At 41.1% G+C, this 18,436-nt stretch overlaps 1 protein-coding gene across 5 annotated transcripts in view; it reads left to right on the forward strand.

The window, feature by feature from the left end:
* MSRB3 (methionine sulfoxide reductase B3) overlaps window positions 1-12,608 on the forward strand; it is a 57,093-nt gene extending 44,485 nt beyond the window's left edge. For all 5 annotated transcript variants that reach the window (XM_083400107.1, XM_083400105.1, XM_083400109.1 and 2 more), the window contains 2 exons: window positions 5,706-5,803; window positions 9,927-12,608. In XM_083400107.1, coding sequence (XP_083256233.1) covers window positions 5,706-5,803; window positions 9,927-10,091 — 263 coding nt within the window. In that variant the 3' untranslated portion in view covers window positions 10,092-12,608. The remainder of the gene's footprint in view (window positions 1-5,705; window positions 5,804-9,926) is intronic.
* Window positions 12,609-18,436: the final 5,828 nt, after the last annotated feature.

The following is an 18,436-nucleotide window of genomic DNA, read 5'->3' on the forward strand; positions in this document are numbered from 1 at the left end:
TGGCAACCATTAATTGTTGGTTAACTGTTATTAAGGGTGTTGCTGGTAGTATGATTAACAGGCAACATTGCCCATTGTATAGACACTCACTACTTTTGTTTCTTTATCATCTCTCATCACCACACTTAAGAATTTGTTGGGCTAACTATTCTTACTCAGTTTGCATGTTTTTGTCTCTGATGCTTAGAATTCAATTTGAGATTGCAAAGGTGTGCACATATGCTTGAAATGATTCCCATGGAACTCACTGGGACTGCCTTCTGAATAAAAATGTAATGGGCCACTTGGCCTAGGACCCAGCTAACACAGAGTATACCCCAAACTCAGCCCCTTCCCCTTTCCCCCTAGCTACCACCAGACAAGGAGTCAAATATTTCCACAAGGCTTCCCCTTATCAATCGGTTTCCAAATATCCCTGTGATTTCTCTAAGTAGCGAGTTCTATAGCTTCTACATGTTATATATTCCTGTTACATGAGGAGTACAAAGAGAAAAGTAGCTGCTTCTTTAAAATTGCACAGGGTTCTCTGGGACAAAAGGCACTGGAAATCAAGATTGTCTCTGCTAAATTAGAGGACAGTTGGAGAGTAAAAAAAAACAGCATTAGATAAGCTATATTTTTTGAGTTAGATGGGTTTCAAGTGATGAATCCATGTATTCTAAATGCTTTCCCTTTGAATCAGTATGGCTAAGAAGTGCTTGACTTTGGCTACTGCATACACCTAGTGGCTGTGCCGTGTGATGGCAACATGCAAAATAATCTAAGGTTGCATTTATGTGAATGAAAAATTTACTTACAAAATTAGGTTTGTCATTGATTTAAATGATAGGATTTCATGTTTCACATGTGTTGTGTTGATAGGGTAGTGTAGACTTAAATATCTGCAGAGGGTCCTATAGATGGTGTTTTAATATGGACAATATTAACTATAGAAGCTGCTGCAGTTTTATAGCATCCTGGAGCTAGTGAGTAATTCATTAAAAAAAAATAAACATGGGCAGCGTGACAGGTTTTGTTTTGTTTTTCAGTTGAACTGCTTTTTGGGATAGTAACAAAACTATTATTCAACACTGAATGTTTTTGGATTGAGGTTACCAGGTCACCAGTAAATTTTTAAAAACTATTTCATACATTTTTGAATGGCACTTCAAAATTACAGCTTAGGGTTATACTTCTACACAGTGCCATTGGGATCCTTTGATATTTATGACCTACAACTGACTTATATTTTAAGTTCTATTTTCAAAAATCTTCCCTGTGATTTAAAGTAACACAAGAGATAAAACAGAAGGGGACGAGGTGAATATAATGCTTTCGCAGAAATGAAGCGGGTTCACCCTAAGCTGTAAAGTATGTAATTAATGGTAGAAACTTCACTGGCAAGATACAGGGTACCTCAGGTTAAGTACTTAATTCGTTCTGGAGGTCTGTTCTTAACCTGAAACTTGTTCTTAACCTGAAGCACCACTTTAGCTAATGGGCCATCGGAGCACAATTTCTGTTCTCATCCTGAAGCAAAGTTCTTAACCTGAGGTAATATTTCTGGATTAGCGGAGTCTGTAACCTGAAGCATATGTAACATGAAGCATATGTAACCCGAGGTACCACTGTATTCCCTCCCAACAACAGGATTAGTGCATTTGTATAATAAATAGAAGTTAATATATTGGGGTGAACATAATTTTACTGTCACCAGTTCTGATACATTTTGAAGACTGGCAGATGCTGGTAGAGTTTATTAAATATATTATAATTGTGATAGTATTGTACGTATTGATGTGTTTAATCTCTGAAAAGAATCAGAGGATATTTTCATTCCCCAAGGGTGTCTAAATTGCTCTTGTCAATCTCACTTTTCTGAGCAAACCACATGTAAAATCTTGCATTTTTAAGTCCCTTTTAAAACAAGTGTTATCCTACTGAGAACTGAGCCAAAGAAATGAATCCTGACAAACTACTTTTGTTAGATCTCTTAGCACATTCATCAGAAAGGGAAGTGAAGAAAGAAATATAATCCCTACAGTTTTTATTTCCTTATTATTGAAAGGAGAGAGAGAGAGAAATGGGATTTCCTCATAAAGTTTGAGATTCAGAAATGTAGCTAAAATTTATGCAGGTTATCCCCGCTCCCCACAAGTACAATTCCCAATTTTGCCTCCTTGTGCTGCTTCCAATGTTGTCAATTCATCTCCAGACATAAACTACCTTCATGTTCTTAGTCTGAAACCTCTCAAGACGATTACTTTGCAGCATATTTTCCAGTGGTAGCCATTGACAGTGCTGTTGCTGGAGAGATTAAGGACCTTGTTAGATCAGAGCAAAGGCGTCTCTAGCCCACCATCCTATTTCCTGCAGTGATCAACCAAATACCTTTGAGGAGCCAGCAAAGAGGACAGGGACTGATGGATCACCTTTTTCTGTTTGATGCCAGACAGTTCCATCCCATTTTGTTGCTGGTTGTTTTTTTTTAAAGCTATACAAAAAAGTCATGAACTTATGAAGGTCTTTGAGGATCCCATGGAGGAGGCAACAGCTATGTGCTCTCACTTGTGTTAGGTCATATTTACTTCATGACTTGTTCCACTTATCCAGCACGCTTCTTCAGCAAACCACGAGTCATCTCACAGATGAGCAGGCAAGCAAGCCATGGTTTGTTTCTCCCAAAGCTTATTTTGTTTTCTAGCTACTCTTCTTGACTTGTGTTTTTGTAGCCTGACAAACAGTTGTGGCCAGGTGGTAAAACAAACCATTGTTAAGCAAGGCTGTTGGGTTTGGACATAATGCCAAACCATAGTTTTTAAAAAAGCTATGGTTCATAAGACAACAACAAACACCATGGTTTGTTGCCATAAAACAAGCATTGATTAACCTGCTGGACTGAGTTTGCATATTAGTGCTTTCCTCACTAAATGTACTGGAAAATAGATTCACAATGAGACAGATTACATTTATATGGTCAATATGGATTCACTCTTCTATATTTCCAAGCTATAATGCAGTCCATGCCTTGAAAGAGCAGATGCCTTACTGACAAAGAAACTGAATAAGAAATAGAAAATGATTTTTTTTTTTTTTTGCAGTGGAGTATTTTTTGCAGTACAATTTTTCAGCTGATTTCATGTTCATAATGTGGATGGGGTAATATATATATATATTTCTTTATGCCTTTGCAGGGGACAAAAGTAAGAGGCTGCAAGTAAGGCAGATGAGCAACTGATTATCAGTATCAGAACTGGAAAGAAACTCATCCATCTTCTAGTTCTTTTGAACAATATAACTTTTCCCATAAGACAGAGATTGCTCCAGTCTTTTCATTTCACCTTTGAAGTTTGCCTCTTGTTGTGTGGTGAAGGATGTTCTCTTTGAGGATTTCTTCAGCACTGAACTAGTCTTCCTCCCCAAATGATAAAGGCATTCTTCTTCCAAAGTGCTGTTGTCAGTTTATAGCAATAAAGTACCGGTCCAAACCAGAAGCAATTATTAGGGATACTTTATCCTCCTGGAAGATGTGAATGTTTGTGGAAGATTATGTTCTCTGGCTCCTTTCCATTGGCTTGGCAGGAATAGAGGAATCTTTAGAGTTTATGTCTCAAGATGTTTTGTGTTGTCCAGTCATTTTAGTCTGCATCTTCTTCAGAGAGCCCAGATGACCCTGCTCTTCTCATTCTGATGTAATTAGTAGATACTCTTAGGCTGTGATCCTAAATAATTAGTTTTACGTAGCTGGGTAAGAATGAGGCACAGTCTTTCCATTAGTTTCTACACATGGGCTATATTGACTCCCCAGTGAGATTTTTTGGTCTTAGAACACTCTGCATGGAAGTGGCTGGAAGATATGAAACTTAATTTAGTGTGTTTCTTTATTCAAGTTTTTTTTTATGAGTCCTTTTAAAATACACTCTTCTTTCTGTTTTTCATCTTGTTTTAACTTGGTTTCAATTACATCCGAAACAGATTGTATTCAACCTATGTTGAGATCTTTTGATGACTTTTGCACCATTTTGCTTTAAAATATTTTTAAAAATTAAGCACATCTTGCAAAATACTTGTCTCTGAAAGTAGCCCCCCTTTGTCTTTTGTATGGCATAATTTCATGAAGTTATTCACTCAGAGCCTGCAATCAGATTAAATTAGAAAAATGTTTATCAAAATCTCTTATCCAGTCTCCATTATTTCCTGAAAGCATGCCGCTAATGACTTCATGAAATTATGAATATGATTGGATTGTATCTTTCAAAAAAAAGGTCATCTCATTTGCCCAAGGCCTTCTACGTCCTCAATGGACTCCTCTTTCCTCTTCTTATATGCCCCCCAGCCCCTCAATCTTCAGAAGGGGAAACCCAGAATCGATTGAGGGAGCATGGGGGGAGGAAAGAGAGAGAAAGATCCATTGAGCAAGCAAAAGTCCTTGTGTGAATAGGACAACCTTGCTGGATACAAACCCTAAAGGCTGATCCACACGTCCTCTTTCCCCCTGCCCAGAAAGCACAGGCCCAAGTGGTTTTCCGCTTGTCCCGTGCTTTCTAGGCACAGGTCCGAGCAGTTTTCAGTCCCATTCCCCCCCCCCCACTGCTTTCCCCTGGAAAAGCTGCTCTTTAGTGCTGATTCAGAGCAAACGTCAATCTATGGAAAACCCAATTGACATTTGCTCCAATTCAGCGGTAAATAGTGTGTTTTTTTCCTGGGGAAAGTGGCAGGACAAGCAGATGTCTGGCTGATCCTTCAGTCTTTGCTGCCTTGACAGCAATCTACTACTTTAGAAAACAAGGAACTTTGCTGACTTCCAACTCTGCTTGGAAGTACCAGTTGGAAACTGCACTGGATCAATTCTTCATCTGATTCATTGGACCTCGAATGAACATTACATCCTGAGACTATTTGGAAATAGTAGGTCTTTGCTTAGTACAACTATGATCTGCTCGAATTTAATTTGTTCTCCTCAGTGTTCTTATTGACAAGGAGTTGCTTTTATAGTAGGGATGGGGAAACAGTAGCCCTTCGTGTCTTGTTGAACTCCAATTCCCATCAGGACCAGGCAGCATGACCAATAGCCAGGGATGATAAGAACTGTAATCCAACAACATCTGGAAGGCAGAAGGTCCCCAGTCCTGTTTCAAAGCATTAATAGCAGTAGGTGGAGATGGTTGTAGAGATTCTCTGATACAAGAGCCAAGTGTTCCTACTTGGGTCTTGTATCAGAGTAATGCTGGTCTTACACATTTTCATACCAGAAAGAAAATGGCAGAATGGCACACCTTACTATCACCCACTGCTTTTAAAAGTGGAAGAGGTCTTTCAACAAACAAACAAACAAACAAACGAAAATTATGCCCTTCTAGAATTTGCTTGCAACTTATTAATTTAGCTCCATGATAAAGGGACCTGTTAACTTCCTATTTTAGCTGTACACTTTTCAAGAAATTCAAAATTTCTTGGATAAAACTGTTCTATTGGACAAAGTGTATTAGTACACGGTTGTAGATTTGCACATTTTCAGGTTGCATAGGATTCTGTAGGCAAAAAAGAAGAGTATATTTGCAATTTGGAAACTTGCTGCTTTACCTTGCCAGCCAATGGACGTTGTCATCTAGAGCTTGTTAGATCACTGACAATCCTATTTGTGATTGAAACTTTCAAAATCCTATCTGATGCAGAAATTATCACAGGTTGTTGCTGCTATTGTTCATCCTTTTGTTTTTCCCCAGGTTGGCCTTCATTCTATGATGTGATGGCTTCTGACAGAATTACATTCACTGATGACTACTCCTACGGGATGCACAGGGTTGAGACAAGCTGCAGTCAGGTCAGTTCAGACACAAAGAGGTCATTCTCATGTTAAAAGGTTGCCGAAACCGTAGTGTGTGTAGTTTCTTTACATCTGAAGTTCTGCAAAATTCTTAGTTGCCAAAAAGACTCATTAGGGTTGCATGATGAGCCACAGGCATGACAGCTGGTGGATAAAAACGAAAGTCAAAGTGCTAATGAGAATCTCTATTGTTATCTAGGTTAAGCATTATTTAACAGAGCATGTATAAATGACATCAGAGGGCTGTAGCCTACAGAAATGGTTTTCCAGGAAGGCATCTCTTCAAAGTTCACCTCTGAACTCTGTTCTCTTAAGCCTAAATGCAGATAGTCTAGACGAACATTGAATTGACTCTATATCTGCAGATTCCATCACAGAGCATTTGCTGAGGAACACTAGTGACAATGCTCAGGGTATCTTTCCGGCCACCTCTACGTCCCATCTGCCCAAATCAGCAAGTGAATAATAATACCAGACACTTGTCAGTTTCCCATTATCTTTCTCATTCTGACTCCTTTCATTCTTTGTCATCGCCAGCCTTCTGTGGCCTTAATGGCTCAGTTCTAACTAACTTATCAGGGGAGAAGGGTTGTTGACCTGGCAGTTAGTGGAGGAAACGCTTGGCTAACCTGCAGCTAGTTTCTTCCACTGAGAATGCACCAGTTTTAATCAGAACTTAAAGTCTGATCTCCTGCTTTGTTTGCTTTAGACCAACTGGGAATCTGGAAGAAAATTGGGATAAATGAGCTCTCTGAATAAGCAAGGGGCCAACATATTGTGTGGCCACTTTCAATTACTCTTTCCAGGAGGGTTTTTTTGGGGAAGAACTTTCAATCTGCTGCAAAACAGTGTTCAATAGGTTAGTGCCCAGCTATATCTAGATTGAAATGATATCTGAGATCAAAGCCATAGTTGTATTTGTATTCAGTGGTATACTGCACTTAAACAGGTAAACTTTTAATCATACGGTGGTACCTCAGGTTAAGTACTTAATTTGTTCTGGAGGTCTGTTCTTAACCTGAAACTGTTCTTAACCTGAAGCACCACTTTAGCTAATGGGCCACCGCCGCACGATTTCTGTTCTCATCCTGAAGCAAAGTTCTTTACCTGAGGTAATATTTCTGGGTTAGCGGAGTCTGTAACCTGAAGCGTATGTAACCTGAAGAGTATGTAAGCCGAGGTACCACAGTATTTGTATTAATGTCACTTTATAATTAGATGTTTGCCTGTTTCTGGGATTTGTGTTTTGCCTTTCACTGCAAACAAGTCCCGAGGCAGCTCACAATAATATCAAGTAGTAAATTATACTAAAACTTTTCTTACTTTTAACAACAAAAAGCCCTTTAGTGATAGCATATATTTATTGAAGATCTCTGGAATTTCTGGTGCTGTTCTGCATCTGCTATTTTTATTTTATTCTCTGTTTCTGGTTTTATGCTGTGTTACGTTTTATGGTTCTGTTATATTATTTGCATATATGGCTTGCAGCTTTTATTGTAAGCCACCCAGAGAACTTTTTTTTTTTTTAATGGAGGAGGGGGGGTTGAAATGCAACAAATAAGTAAATAAATAAAATACAGTATTAAAACAACAACCGGTGAATAAAAGCAGCATACCAGTATACCAGTATATGTGGCTTGTGTCCTCCCCATAGTCATTACCACACCATACAATGCATCCATTATTCAGTCATTTATTCCCATCTCCATGAGTCTAACAATATGAATCATACATCCAGCTGCAAAATGCTATTGTTTTATTACAAATCCGAATTGCATTGGGATTTTACTTGGTTAAAGCGGAGAGCAAAATCCTTTTATTTTATTTTTCCCCCTTTTAGGGGTGGGGGGCAGAAACCAGCAGATGAAAAAATTAAGTACACTTCCCATAAACATTCTAACACCTGTTTTGCTCCTGTGTGAACATCTTCCTTTGGAATGTCATTGATTTAGGATACAAATAAGTGCTTTGGAAGAAAATTGCCTCCCTATAAAACAAAAGCATCCTAAATATTGTCTGTGAAACAGCTTTCACGGTTTTGTTAGAAATACATCACTGTGGAAATATGAGAAAAGTCAAATATTTGTGACAAGAAAATGTTAATTGCAGGTGCACTTAGGGAGTAATGTGAAATTGGTTGCACATTCTTCCTTCCTTTCCTATTCAAGGGCTATTTCCCTTGGAGACCTCTGCAGCTATTACATTGTACCTGTAGAAGCCAATAACACTGTTTAATCACAAAAAAATGGGTTGCACATTGATGTGCTGTGACTAAATCACTGGCAACCGTCTGCACAGATCTTACTTTATCTCATAGTAATGGGATTATTGTGTGTATAGTCAGAAACTCTGAGAGGTGAAATACGTTCTCAGTTGGCAGACAGCTAATTTCCATGTCCAAACCGGCATGTACAGTAGACAACATGGTTTGAGAACTGAATTCAGAATATGGCACAGTAGTCATATGCTTGTCTTACCAAACCAGTGTTCAGCTCATATGGCACAGTAAGTATGGGACAACTTGCACACTACACACTCATTGAGATATTCACACAAATACATGTGCCGAATTCTCCGCAGTTCCAGATCCACTCAGCCCATGTCTACAGCGTGCCACTACGGTTGTATGAGTTGAGCGGTGACACAATTATCGCTCCTATCAGTTTGCAATCTCTCTATTTTCCTGCTTATGGTAAAGGCTGAAATTTTTTCAAACTCTCAGGATGGTAGTCAACTAAGGTTTACTCAAGGTAGACCTATTGAAATGACAGAACATGGCTAACTTAACTCCATTAATAGCAGTGGGTCTGCTCTGAGTAAAACTTAGTTGAATAGCACCCTGCAGCCCATTTTACATAAATTAACCACCACCGTGGTGCCGACCTAAAGTTGCAGCTGTTTGGAGAGCCCACTGCCCCACCCTCACAGCTTCTCTTGAACATAGTGGTGCATTGGTGTGTGTGTGTGTGTGTTTGTAGTGTAGTGTAGTGTCCTGTGTTCCATGATCACCCCTGGGAAGCTGCATGGTCTTCATGCAGCTGTGACTACAAGACCTCTCTTTGCATACGAGATTTTAGCAAGTATGAACTGAGCCTTCAGCAGAACTCCAGTGTGAAAATTATTTTATGTGCAGGCTACAAATGCAATTGATATAAGATTGACCAATACTATGAGGCATCGCATTTCCGGGTTGATCAAGCTGATCAAGTTGAAGCAGGCTGAGGCAAAGAGTTATTTGGAAAAACGTGTGTTTTTTTTAAAGAGGGAAATTGGTCAGGCATCCAATAGCTGCTTAACTTCTTTCACATTGGAGTATCAGAAGAAAATTACGGCCATTACCGGGTAACTTTCTGCAAGAAAATGTAGAGGTAGTAGACTGAAACCACACTTCATACATGTGTATTTGTCTGCCATTCCAGAAATTCCCTTCTGTTGTGATTCTTGCTTTGTTTCTTTATTCCTGATTGATCACTTGTTTGCCCTGTGGTATCTTCAGTATTTTAAGTTTGCTTCACAGTGTCTTGTTACTGGAGTTCAAAGGCCCTGGAGGGAAAATGACTCGGATAACAACACCTGGGAACTCTCTTCTAAGAATTTGCTTACAGATGGACAAGGTGTTTCCCCCCAACATGAGTCACAGAAGCATTAACAAGTATTTGTAACCTGAAAGTTACATGTTTGATTAGACAAATTCTTTTTGCCTAGCATGTGTACATCATTCTTTGGATTCTTCTTCCATGACCTGAGCTGACTTCAAAAGCTGTTAGAAAGTTTTTGCTACAAGGAAAAGATTAAGCCCGTGCAAACTTGCTCCTTTCTGGCCTTGTGGGCTCACTCTTGCACCCACTTTTATTTCAGTTGCCAGTCTTTTTTTAAAAAAACGTTTAAATAATTTTATTATGAAGAATTCAAATCATTAAACACATTTGCAATGCTTTACCTCCTGATTAAATTTTGCAATGCTTTACCTCCTGATTAAATTTAAACTTCAAAATGAAGCCCGTATCTGTGACTCTCAAAGCGAAGCCCATATACTATTACAGGTTGTTGTTTTTAAAAGTGTTTTCATTATACTTATTGATACTTACTAATGAATACAAATTATGCTCTTCCATTTCAGTGTGGTGCTCACCTTGGACATATTTTTGATGATGGGCCTCGTCCATCTGGCAAACGATACTGCATAAATTCAGCTTCATTGTCTTTTGAGTCTGCAGACAAGAACCATGCTGGAGAAGGAAGCATGAGCGCAACTTCTGCCCAACCAGACAAGACAGAGCTGTAGGAGGAAGATAGTTTCTCACAAAGCTTATTTTCCTAGATGACTCTTAAAGAATGTTATTCTAAATTGCCTTCTACCTTATATGTTAAAAAGAAAACCACAAAACCTTTTAGGGATATTCTGCACTATCAGTTTTTTTGTGTATCAAAACGAGGCCTTGTGTGTGCCAATGTATTTTTGTTATATAATAACACTTAAATAATTGTCAACTTACATGCAGTGGGGAACCTCATAACAAAAGGGTATTTAGCACTATGGGTTATTAATCTCCACTTAGTGCTTTGTTAAAATAGGTTTGAATAAAATCCCTCCTCCTTTCTGAGGGAGCAGGCTGTAGTTCATTCATTGCAGAACTGTACTGTATATATAGCAGTCTCCTAATATCTCATTACTTCAGTGATTTTGTTCTGATTTACATGACATGTGTACTCGACCATCTTTCCATTTGACACATCACCCAGCCTCCATTATGGAAGTGTGTGTTAGTTAAAGAGCGGTGGGTCATATCTAGCCCATCCTTTTGCTGTGATAGGGCCAGCTGGAGTGGATAGCAGGCCTTTGCCCCTGAGTCTTACTCCTTCAAGTTGCGATGAGTATTTAAATGAATGTGGATGGAAACCTGTTTGTTTCAACCAGTAGCAACCAGCACTTTTACAGGCCTGGTCTATCAGCCAGAAGTGGGTGAAAGCGAATAGTAGGTCACTTGTTTTACTATGCCCCTAATGAGGGTCCTGCAAAAACAAAACATCAACGAGCCAAAGAGGATTCACAGTGTAGCATGAACTAGTTGTTTTGTGAGTCGCGCCTTGGAGCATGCAGTAATGTTGCTAATTACTGCTCCGCTTTCAGGTTTTGTCCTGGGAAAGTGAATACCTCATTGAAGAGGTACAAACTTCCCTACAATTCCCCCTTACAATGTTTGGACAGGCATTAGAAGGGATGCAGTTCCCTTTCTTTCAAGCAGTTTCAATGTGCAATTATAAGCACCAAGTGGCTGTGCCTACTCATGTGCAAATTTACAGCAGTGTGCTGCTTGAAGAACAACCTTACTATTTTCCAGCTTGTATGTGTGCTCAGTCTTATTTTCTGAGCACATGTGTGTACAGGAAATGCACAAAGCCGACAACCAAAACATTAAGAAATGCAGCAAGAAGTAGACATGTCCACGAAGATTGAAGAGTTTTAAATGGAAACTTGTCCCAAGGCCTTTAGTGAGATCAGACATTTTAAGCCTTCTAAGGATATGACCATCTACTTTGTGCTGAAACTTCCTTTTTTACACTGCAAGAAAACTGTCTATAGGTAGTGTGTGTGCATATATATATATGGTTGAAGCAGAGAATAGCTGCATTTTCTAAACTCGATACAAGTACTGTACTGTTTAAGATAATTTTGTTGTAGAATATTCCATTTCAATATCAATAGCAAACATACTACCTGACATATCTAACACCGAAGCCCTGTACAATAGGTTGAAATTAATACCTTTATAGCCTTATAGCTCAAAAGCGAGAGAGAAAACTTGTTTGCTAATATAATTGAAGAATAGGCAGATGTAGAACTTCAGAATGCAACCATATGCATAAGAGAACAATTACTCCTGTTAGCCTCACTGTTCATGTATGCAATTATGTACTTTCAAGTTTGTGCAGTCCTTCCTTTACAATGGCAGAGAACTTTCTATGCTTCATGTCATTCTTTTGCTTATTTCCCTCTCCCAAAGGGCTGTTCTTATTCTTTGCCTTTGCTAGAGGAGAAGTGAGTTTTCTCCTATCACATTTTCTGCCATAAATCTCTAATATGCAACATTTGTAAAAATGTGGAGCCTACATGCATTTTGCTTTTCAGATCTCTGCTGTAGTTAAGGGTTATCGAGTTTCAGCATATTTCTGTCTTGCATTAAAGAAATATATTACTAAAACTTCAATGAGCAATAATGCCAGCTGTCCATCGGTAGATTTATATTTGCAGGATATGGAATGCAATGAACTGAATCAATATGGCTAGGTGTATGTGATCTGTAAGAGTGGAACACTGTTAGCAGAAGAAAGCCATTGTTCTTTCTCTGTACGGAACACTGGGCAACATTTTTCACTATTAATGCTAGTAGGGGATATAAGTATGACTGGTATTGCAGAACTCAAATGCAGGTCATCTTGTTTATGTCCTTGGCAGAGGATCTCAGAAGGTGAGCACAATAAATAAGCAGGGAGCCCATTCTTTGTATTGTATGGGTGCGTGCAACTACTGAATGCAAATTATATAAGAACAGAGAACTGTATTTTATAGCATCCAATCTATATTATATAGAGATTTGCAGAGCTTAATATATAAATATCAAAAGATACTTGGGGGAAAAGAGAAAAATGAAAGTATTTTATTCGTTTTGAAAAAAAATCAAACTTTCCCTCAGAATTATGGTTTGCTTTTGAGACAATAGTGTTGGATTTTTCAACGAAGGGTATCTTTTAATATATTTCTTGTACGCTGGGTATATAATAAAGTTAATTTATAAATAAATGCCTCTGTTTTTAATGGTTATGATATTGTGCCTGCAGCTGCATTGTGCCCAGGCCCCTTTCCTCACCTGTTAGTAGCGGTGACACATCAACATTTGAGCTTCAGCATCCTTTCGAAGATGAATAGGTGGAGCAAAGCGATAAAGCACACCCAAGTTCCCTGCATGTGGTTATGACCCTGGGAAAATACTTTCAAGGATTCAGATATAACTTAGGGGAGGGAGCACTGACAGAAGTACTCAGCCTCCACCTTAGCAAAAAGACAGAAAGAAAAAGATCTTAGCTTTTTGTGTATGTTATTGTGTTCTTTGGGTCTGTTCCATAAAGATAGCACATTGCTCATTCAAAGGAAGTCTTGCCAAAGAAGTTCTAAACTACAGCTGAATAATTTGGCTGGAGATGTTTTCTTGCGGATTGGTGTCTAGGGAAACAGATTTGGAATGTCCTATTGTTTGCAGATAAGCTCAGTTTGAGAAATCAGCAACACAAAAATTGGGTGAAAAGGGAGCTTTTGTGGTGGTCTCAACTCAGCCGTCATGTTGACATTCCCCGAGAACTGCTGGTGCATCCATTAAGTTGTTAATTGTCAAATATTAGGAGGACTATCTAGGGGCAGTGGGTGCAACCGATGATGGGAATGCCAGGAGGCAGTCTCGCTTTTGTATTGTGGTACAACTTCTTAGTAACAGTTCTTGCACAGGAGATACTGGAGCATGCTTGCCTCTATGGACAAAGAATCTTTATACAACCCTTTGTGCTTCATACATGCTGTTTAAAAAGAACATAATTGCATTTTCATATTATGAGAAACTCTGCAACTATGCACAGCAGATAGAGTTGTATCCAACTATGTTATACCCAGAGTATACCCACTGAAATTCATAGATCTAGGTTAGTAATGTCCATTATTTTCAAAGGATCTGCTCCTAGTGGAACTACCATTGGATACAACCCCAAAAGGAGTATTCAACTATTGTGTCCCGTGTCAGCACACTGATTTCCATTTGCAAAATGGGACCCCCCTCTTCTCCCTGCCCCCAACATGCCCTGCAACCTACCCAAATCTGTTCCACGGGGTTGGTGGAACCCCTAGAACAAATGATAAGGATATGGGGGGGGGGGCTTCCATTATACAAGGAGAAATCCTTGTACTGGCAGAATGAGAGACAGCACTATGATGGATGATTCCACCCATAGAGTATGCACTTGCTATATTTGTGGGAAGCAACCATGTAAATTTTTGTATGCACAATCCAATAATTCTGCACCGGGATTTTAAGGGAGATGTGTTTGAGGTTGATCACCTCTTTCAACAGCCTGAAACCTTGGTTGTTACCTGACTAGTTTTCAGAAGCAGCAAGCTTTATCCTATAAAATAAAATCTCTTCTGCCTATTTTTCCCAAAGAGGATACTTTTTATCATGGATTTAAAACCCCAAAACAGGCCTTCGGACAATGCCCCTGCCCCCCACTTCACTGGAATTGTAGACGTGATAAAGTGGAGTTTATTGTAGGGTTACCAGACGGCCCCATTTCCCGGGGACCGTCCCCAGATTCGTGAATAAGTCCCCGGACAAATTCCATCCCCGGAATGTCCCCGGGAAACGCGGCAGTGGGCGTCGCAGCAGACCGGAGCAGTTGGCTCTGGCTGGCTTCAGGAGCGCCTCGGAAGTCCCCATATGATGGTGGTGCAGGGGCTCTAAGATGCAGCTTCTGGGCTGCCTCCACCTTCCCTGACCCCGGAAACTAAGCTGTGAAGGGAGGCTTCATGCTGCCTATTGGAGCAGCCTCCCAACTCCTACTTGCGTGAGGGATCTCTCAGCTGGGAAGGGAGGCTTCACAGGAGGGGGCAGAGATCTCTCAGTTAGGCAACGGGAAGCCTCCCTTCCCAACTGAGGGATCCCTGCCCCTCTGGCTTTCACGCAAGTAGGAGTTGGGATGGGGCTGCTCCGAAAGGCAGTGTGAAGCCTCGCTTCCCAGCTGAGGGATCCCTGCTCCCTCCTGCTTGCACACAAGTAGGAATGGGATTGGGGCTGCTCCGATGGGAAGGGAGGCATCGCACTGCCCGAGCCTTGCCTTGCCGCCGCTTCTCGGCCCTCCTCCGCCTTCCATGCCTGACCCACCACCACCAAAGAACCAACAACTCAGGGGCTCATGATGAAAGAAGATAGAAGCCTCAGAGGAATGGGAAATGTGGCGGTTGAGGTCAAGGCGGGGGCCGCCCCTCTGCCACCGCCATTGCTGCAGCATCAACGTCCCGAACGTGTAGTAATTAATTCATTAAAGTGTTCCCGGATTGATTGAAAAAAATCTGGTAACCTTAGTTTATTGATTCATATTGTTACAAGCAGGAAGGTCTACTATAAATTGCTTTCCCTAAAGAACGCCGAAATTCCTTTGTTCCTGGGAGAGAGATTAAAGCTTAAAAGCCCCCTTTCAAAACAGCCTTGTTTACGTTCCTCAGGTGAGGCTCTCCTGGCCATAAGGTCACAAGATGCCAGACCCTGTTTACATTTTAAAATGACGGCAGGCATGGTGGGCGTCGTCAGATCACTGCATCCAAACAAACAGGATGTCCTAAACCAAACAGTGACCTGGCCAAAGGGCAGTTTTGTCCCTCCCAACTGATACTCAGGGCAAGATAGGGAGCAATTCCAACTACCGAATGACGTACATAGAATGTGAAAAATAATTGGCATTTTCAGTCCATGAGAGTGATGTGGAGCAACAGTGTGTATTTGCCTGTTGGAGGCATTTTACAACCACGGTCAATTACTGAAAGTTAGGTTGAGCATAAAAGGCTGGTGAGTTTCCCCTAGTGATAAAACACCAGAAAGAAGTAATATATCATTGCAATCACTATATGCCATAAAAATAGGAGTCACCATGGCTGCAATCCTACACATACATATCGGGGCATAAGTCCTATTAACTCAGTGTGGCTTGCTTCTAAGTAGAAATGTCTAGAATTGCACTGTATGAGATAATAACAATTTAGACCTGTTTTCCCTATTTTGTTTGCTTTTTTATGTAAAAAATATTTAGGGCCTTTCCAGCTGATCAAAGCACAAGCTCAGTTGCTGATTCTTTTTGCTGTGGATCCAGATGTCTTCCTCCAGAAAGTACTTTTGCAGTGGTGAGTGGGAAGAGAACATTGTTTTTCCTCCCAGTAGTACCTCTTTTCAAGCATGCTAAACATGCAAATGGTGGAAGGTGTGACCATTGGGCAGGATGCATGGCTAGCCAACGGAGCAACGTGGCCCGTCTCAGGAAAGGGGGGTGTCATTGCTCTCAGGCATAATCCCATTGTCCTTTGAATGCATATGGTGTGCCGTCTAACCCGCCTCCGTGTGATGGAACTTTATAGGAACGAGCTTTTATAGTCATTTAACATATGCTTGTTCCAGAGAACACCACTGTTCCTTATTATCTTTTGTGATGGATACATACTGGTTGCTAAACTCCCAGCATCACCACCCTTTTTGTGGTAAGATGCAGCTGTACCTCTTGCCTGTAGGGAATCTAGGCATTGCTTTTTTAAAAGCTTGTGGTTGGGTTTTATGTTTCCTTTATTCTTTAGGTCAGGTCGTTTGTTTCCAGGAGAAATGTATCGCAGTCTGGATGAGTACAGTTGACCAGCTTTCCATGTGGGAAAGGTTGCCCGTTTCTCAGGGTGCGCTTGTTTGCAGCAATCAGGCAGCTCGCACCTGGTTTTCAGCTTTTTCTGTGGTTGCTATTGCTCTGCGACTGGTTTCGTTGCTAAGGGATAAAGACCTTCGTTCACCTACTCCCTCAAAGCATTGCTGTGCTGGGCTGGGTAACTGCATCTCAATGGTCCTTGACCTCATTTCACATGGCTGGGAAGATCCCAGATGGAGCAATGGAAGGAGTGGGGCAAGCTTTCTACAAAAAATTCAGACCTCTGGCAAGAGTGACCTGTTCTGCTCCTGGAAGTGTGCTACAACAACAACAACCACTGCCACCACAACAACAACTATTATTATTATTATTATTATTATTATTATTATTATTATTATACCCTGCCCATCTGGCCAAGTTTCCTCAGCCATCCTGGCTGGCTTAGAGCATAGGTAAAGGTAAAGGAACCCCTGACCATTAGGTCCAGTCGTGGCCGACTGGGGTTGCGGCGCTCATCTCGCTTTATTGGCTAAAGGAGCCAGCGTACAGCTTCTGGGTCATGTGGCCAGCATGACTAAGCCACTTCTGGTGAACCAGAGCAGCGCACGGAAACGCCGTTTACCTTCCTGCCGGAGCAGTACCTATTTATCTACTTGCACTTTGATGTGCTTTCGAACTGCTAGGTTGGCAGGAGCAGGGACCAAGCAACAGGAGCTCACCCTGTTGCGGGGATTCGAACCGTTGACCTTCTGATCGGCAAGCCCTAGGCTCTGGGGTTTAACCCACAGTGTCACCATTTAGATATGCTTAGAGCATATCTAAATAAAAAATAAAAACATCAAGTGTTAAAAAGCTCCTAATACAGGGGTTCCTTCAGATGTCTTATAAAAGTTGTGTAATTCTTTATCTCCTTGACATATGAAGGGGGGCGCCACTACCGAGAGGAGTGGCAAAGAGAGAGAGAGAGAGAGAGAGAGAGAGAGAGAGAGAGAGAGCAGGTATTGCCTTGCACCAATGCTGACACAACAAATCGTCCCTGAGGGCACGCAGCTCTCCTAAGTAAAAGGGTTTCCAACCCCTGCTGAAGAGGCCACAGTGTAACTGGAAAGTGGAATTCTAAAAGCATGATTTGATGGGTGGATGGATGCATTGTTGGGTGGCGCTGTGGTCTAAACCACTGAGCCTCTTGGGCTTGCTAATCTGAAGGTCTGCAATTTGAATCCCCGCGCTGGGATTAGCTCCTGTTGCTCAGTCCCAACTCTTGCCAACCTAGCAGTTTGAAAGCATGCCAGTGCAAGTAGATAAATAGGTACTATTGCAGCAGGAAGGAAACAGTGTTTCAATGCAATCTGGCACTCATCACTGTGTCCTGTTGTGCCAGAAGTGGTTTAGTCATGCTGGCCACATGACCTGGAAAGCTGTCTGTAGACAAATGCTGGCTCCCTCAGCCTGAAAAGCAAGATGAGCGCCGCACCCTATAGTCCAGGGGTACACAGGTCCTTTACCTTTACCTACCAGATCTTTGTTTACAGACATAGATGGTTGATTTGTTCTCACTATCCTAAAAGCGTTTTCAGACTGATAATGGGCATGTTTCAAAGAGGTCTGCAATGACATTTCCTGCTCACTTTGCAGGAGTCCTCTTTCTGCCATGAAGCATGTATTCAAAATGACTAGGTGATTGGGCTGCATTCAACAAAGTCATCCTGTCTGTGCAAGGGCCTTTTGCCCACACAACGGGACTTCCTCTTCTTCTCCCTGCAGGACCCTCATGCACCACAAATCTATTCCAGAGGGTAGAGGGACTCCCCAGAACAGGGGTGGGGAGACAGAGAGGAGAGAAGGGGAGGAAATCTCATTGCATAACTGAAAGTCTTTGCATGAACGTAATGACTTTGTTGGATATAACCCATTGTTTTTAAGTCTTTGAAGTCATCTTCTGCCTGTATAATTCTTCACTTTAAAAAGAAATAAAATCTCATAACACATGCACATACAACCTTCTTCTCATAGAACACACGAATCTCATAGAACGGTAAAGTCAGAAACATTCTCATTATTGAAATGTGAAAGCATTCCAGCTTGCCAGATGAAATGACCCCCCCCCTTCCTTTCATGCTGTTCTGGGGGTTCTCTCACTCCACCCCCGCTGCTGCCAATGCCAAGTGAAAAGGAGCAGGGACGCGCAGA

Source organism: Podarcis tiliguerta, assembly GCF_965153285.1.
Source record: "Podarcis tiliguerta genome assembly, chromosome: 10".
Classification (NCBI taxonomy): Eukaryota; Metazoa; Chordata; class Lepidosauria; order Squamata; family Lacertidae; genus Podarcis; species Podarcis tiliguerta.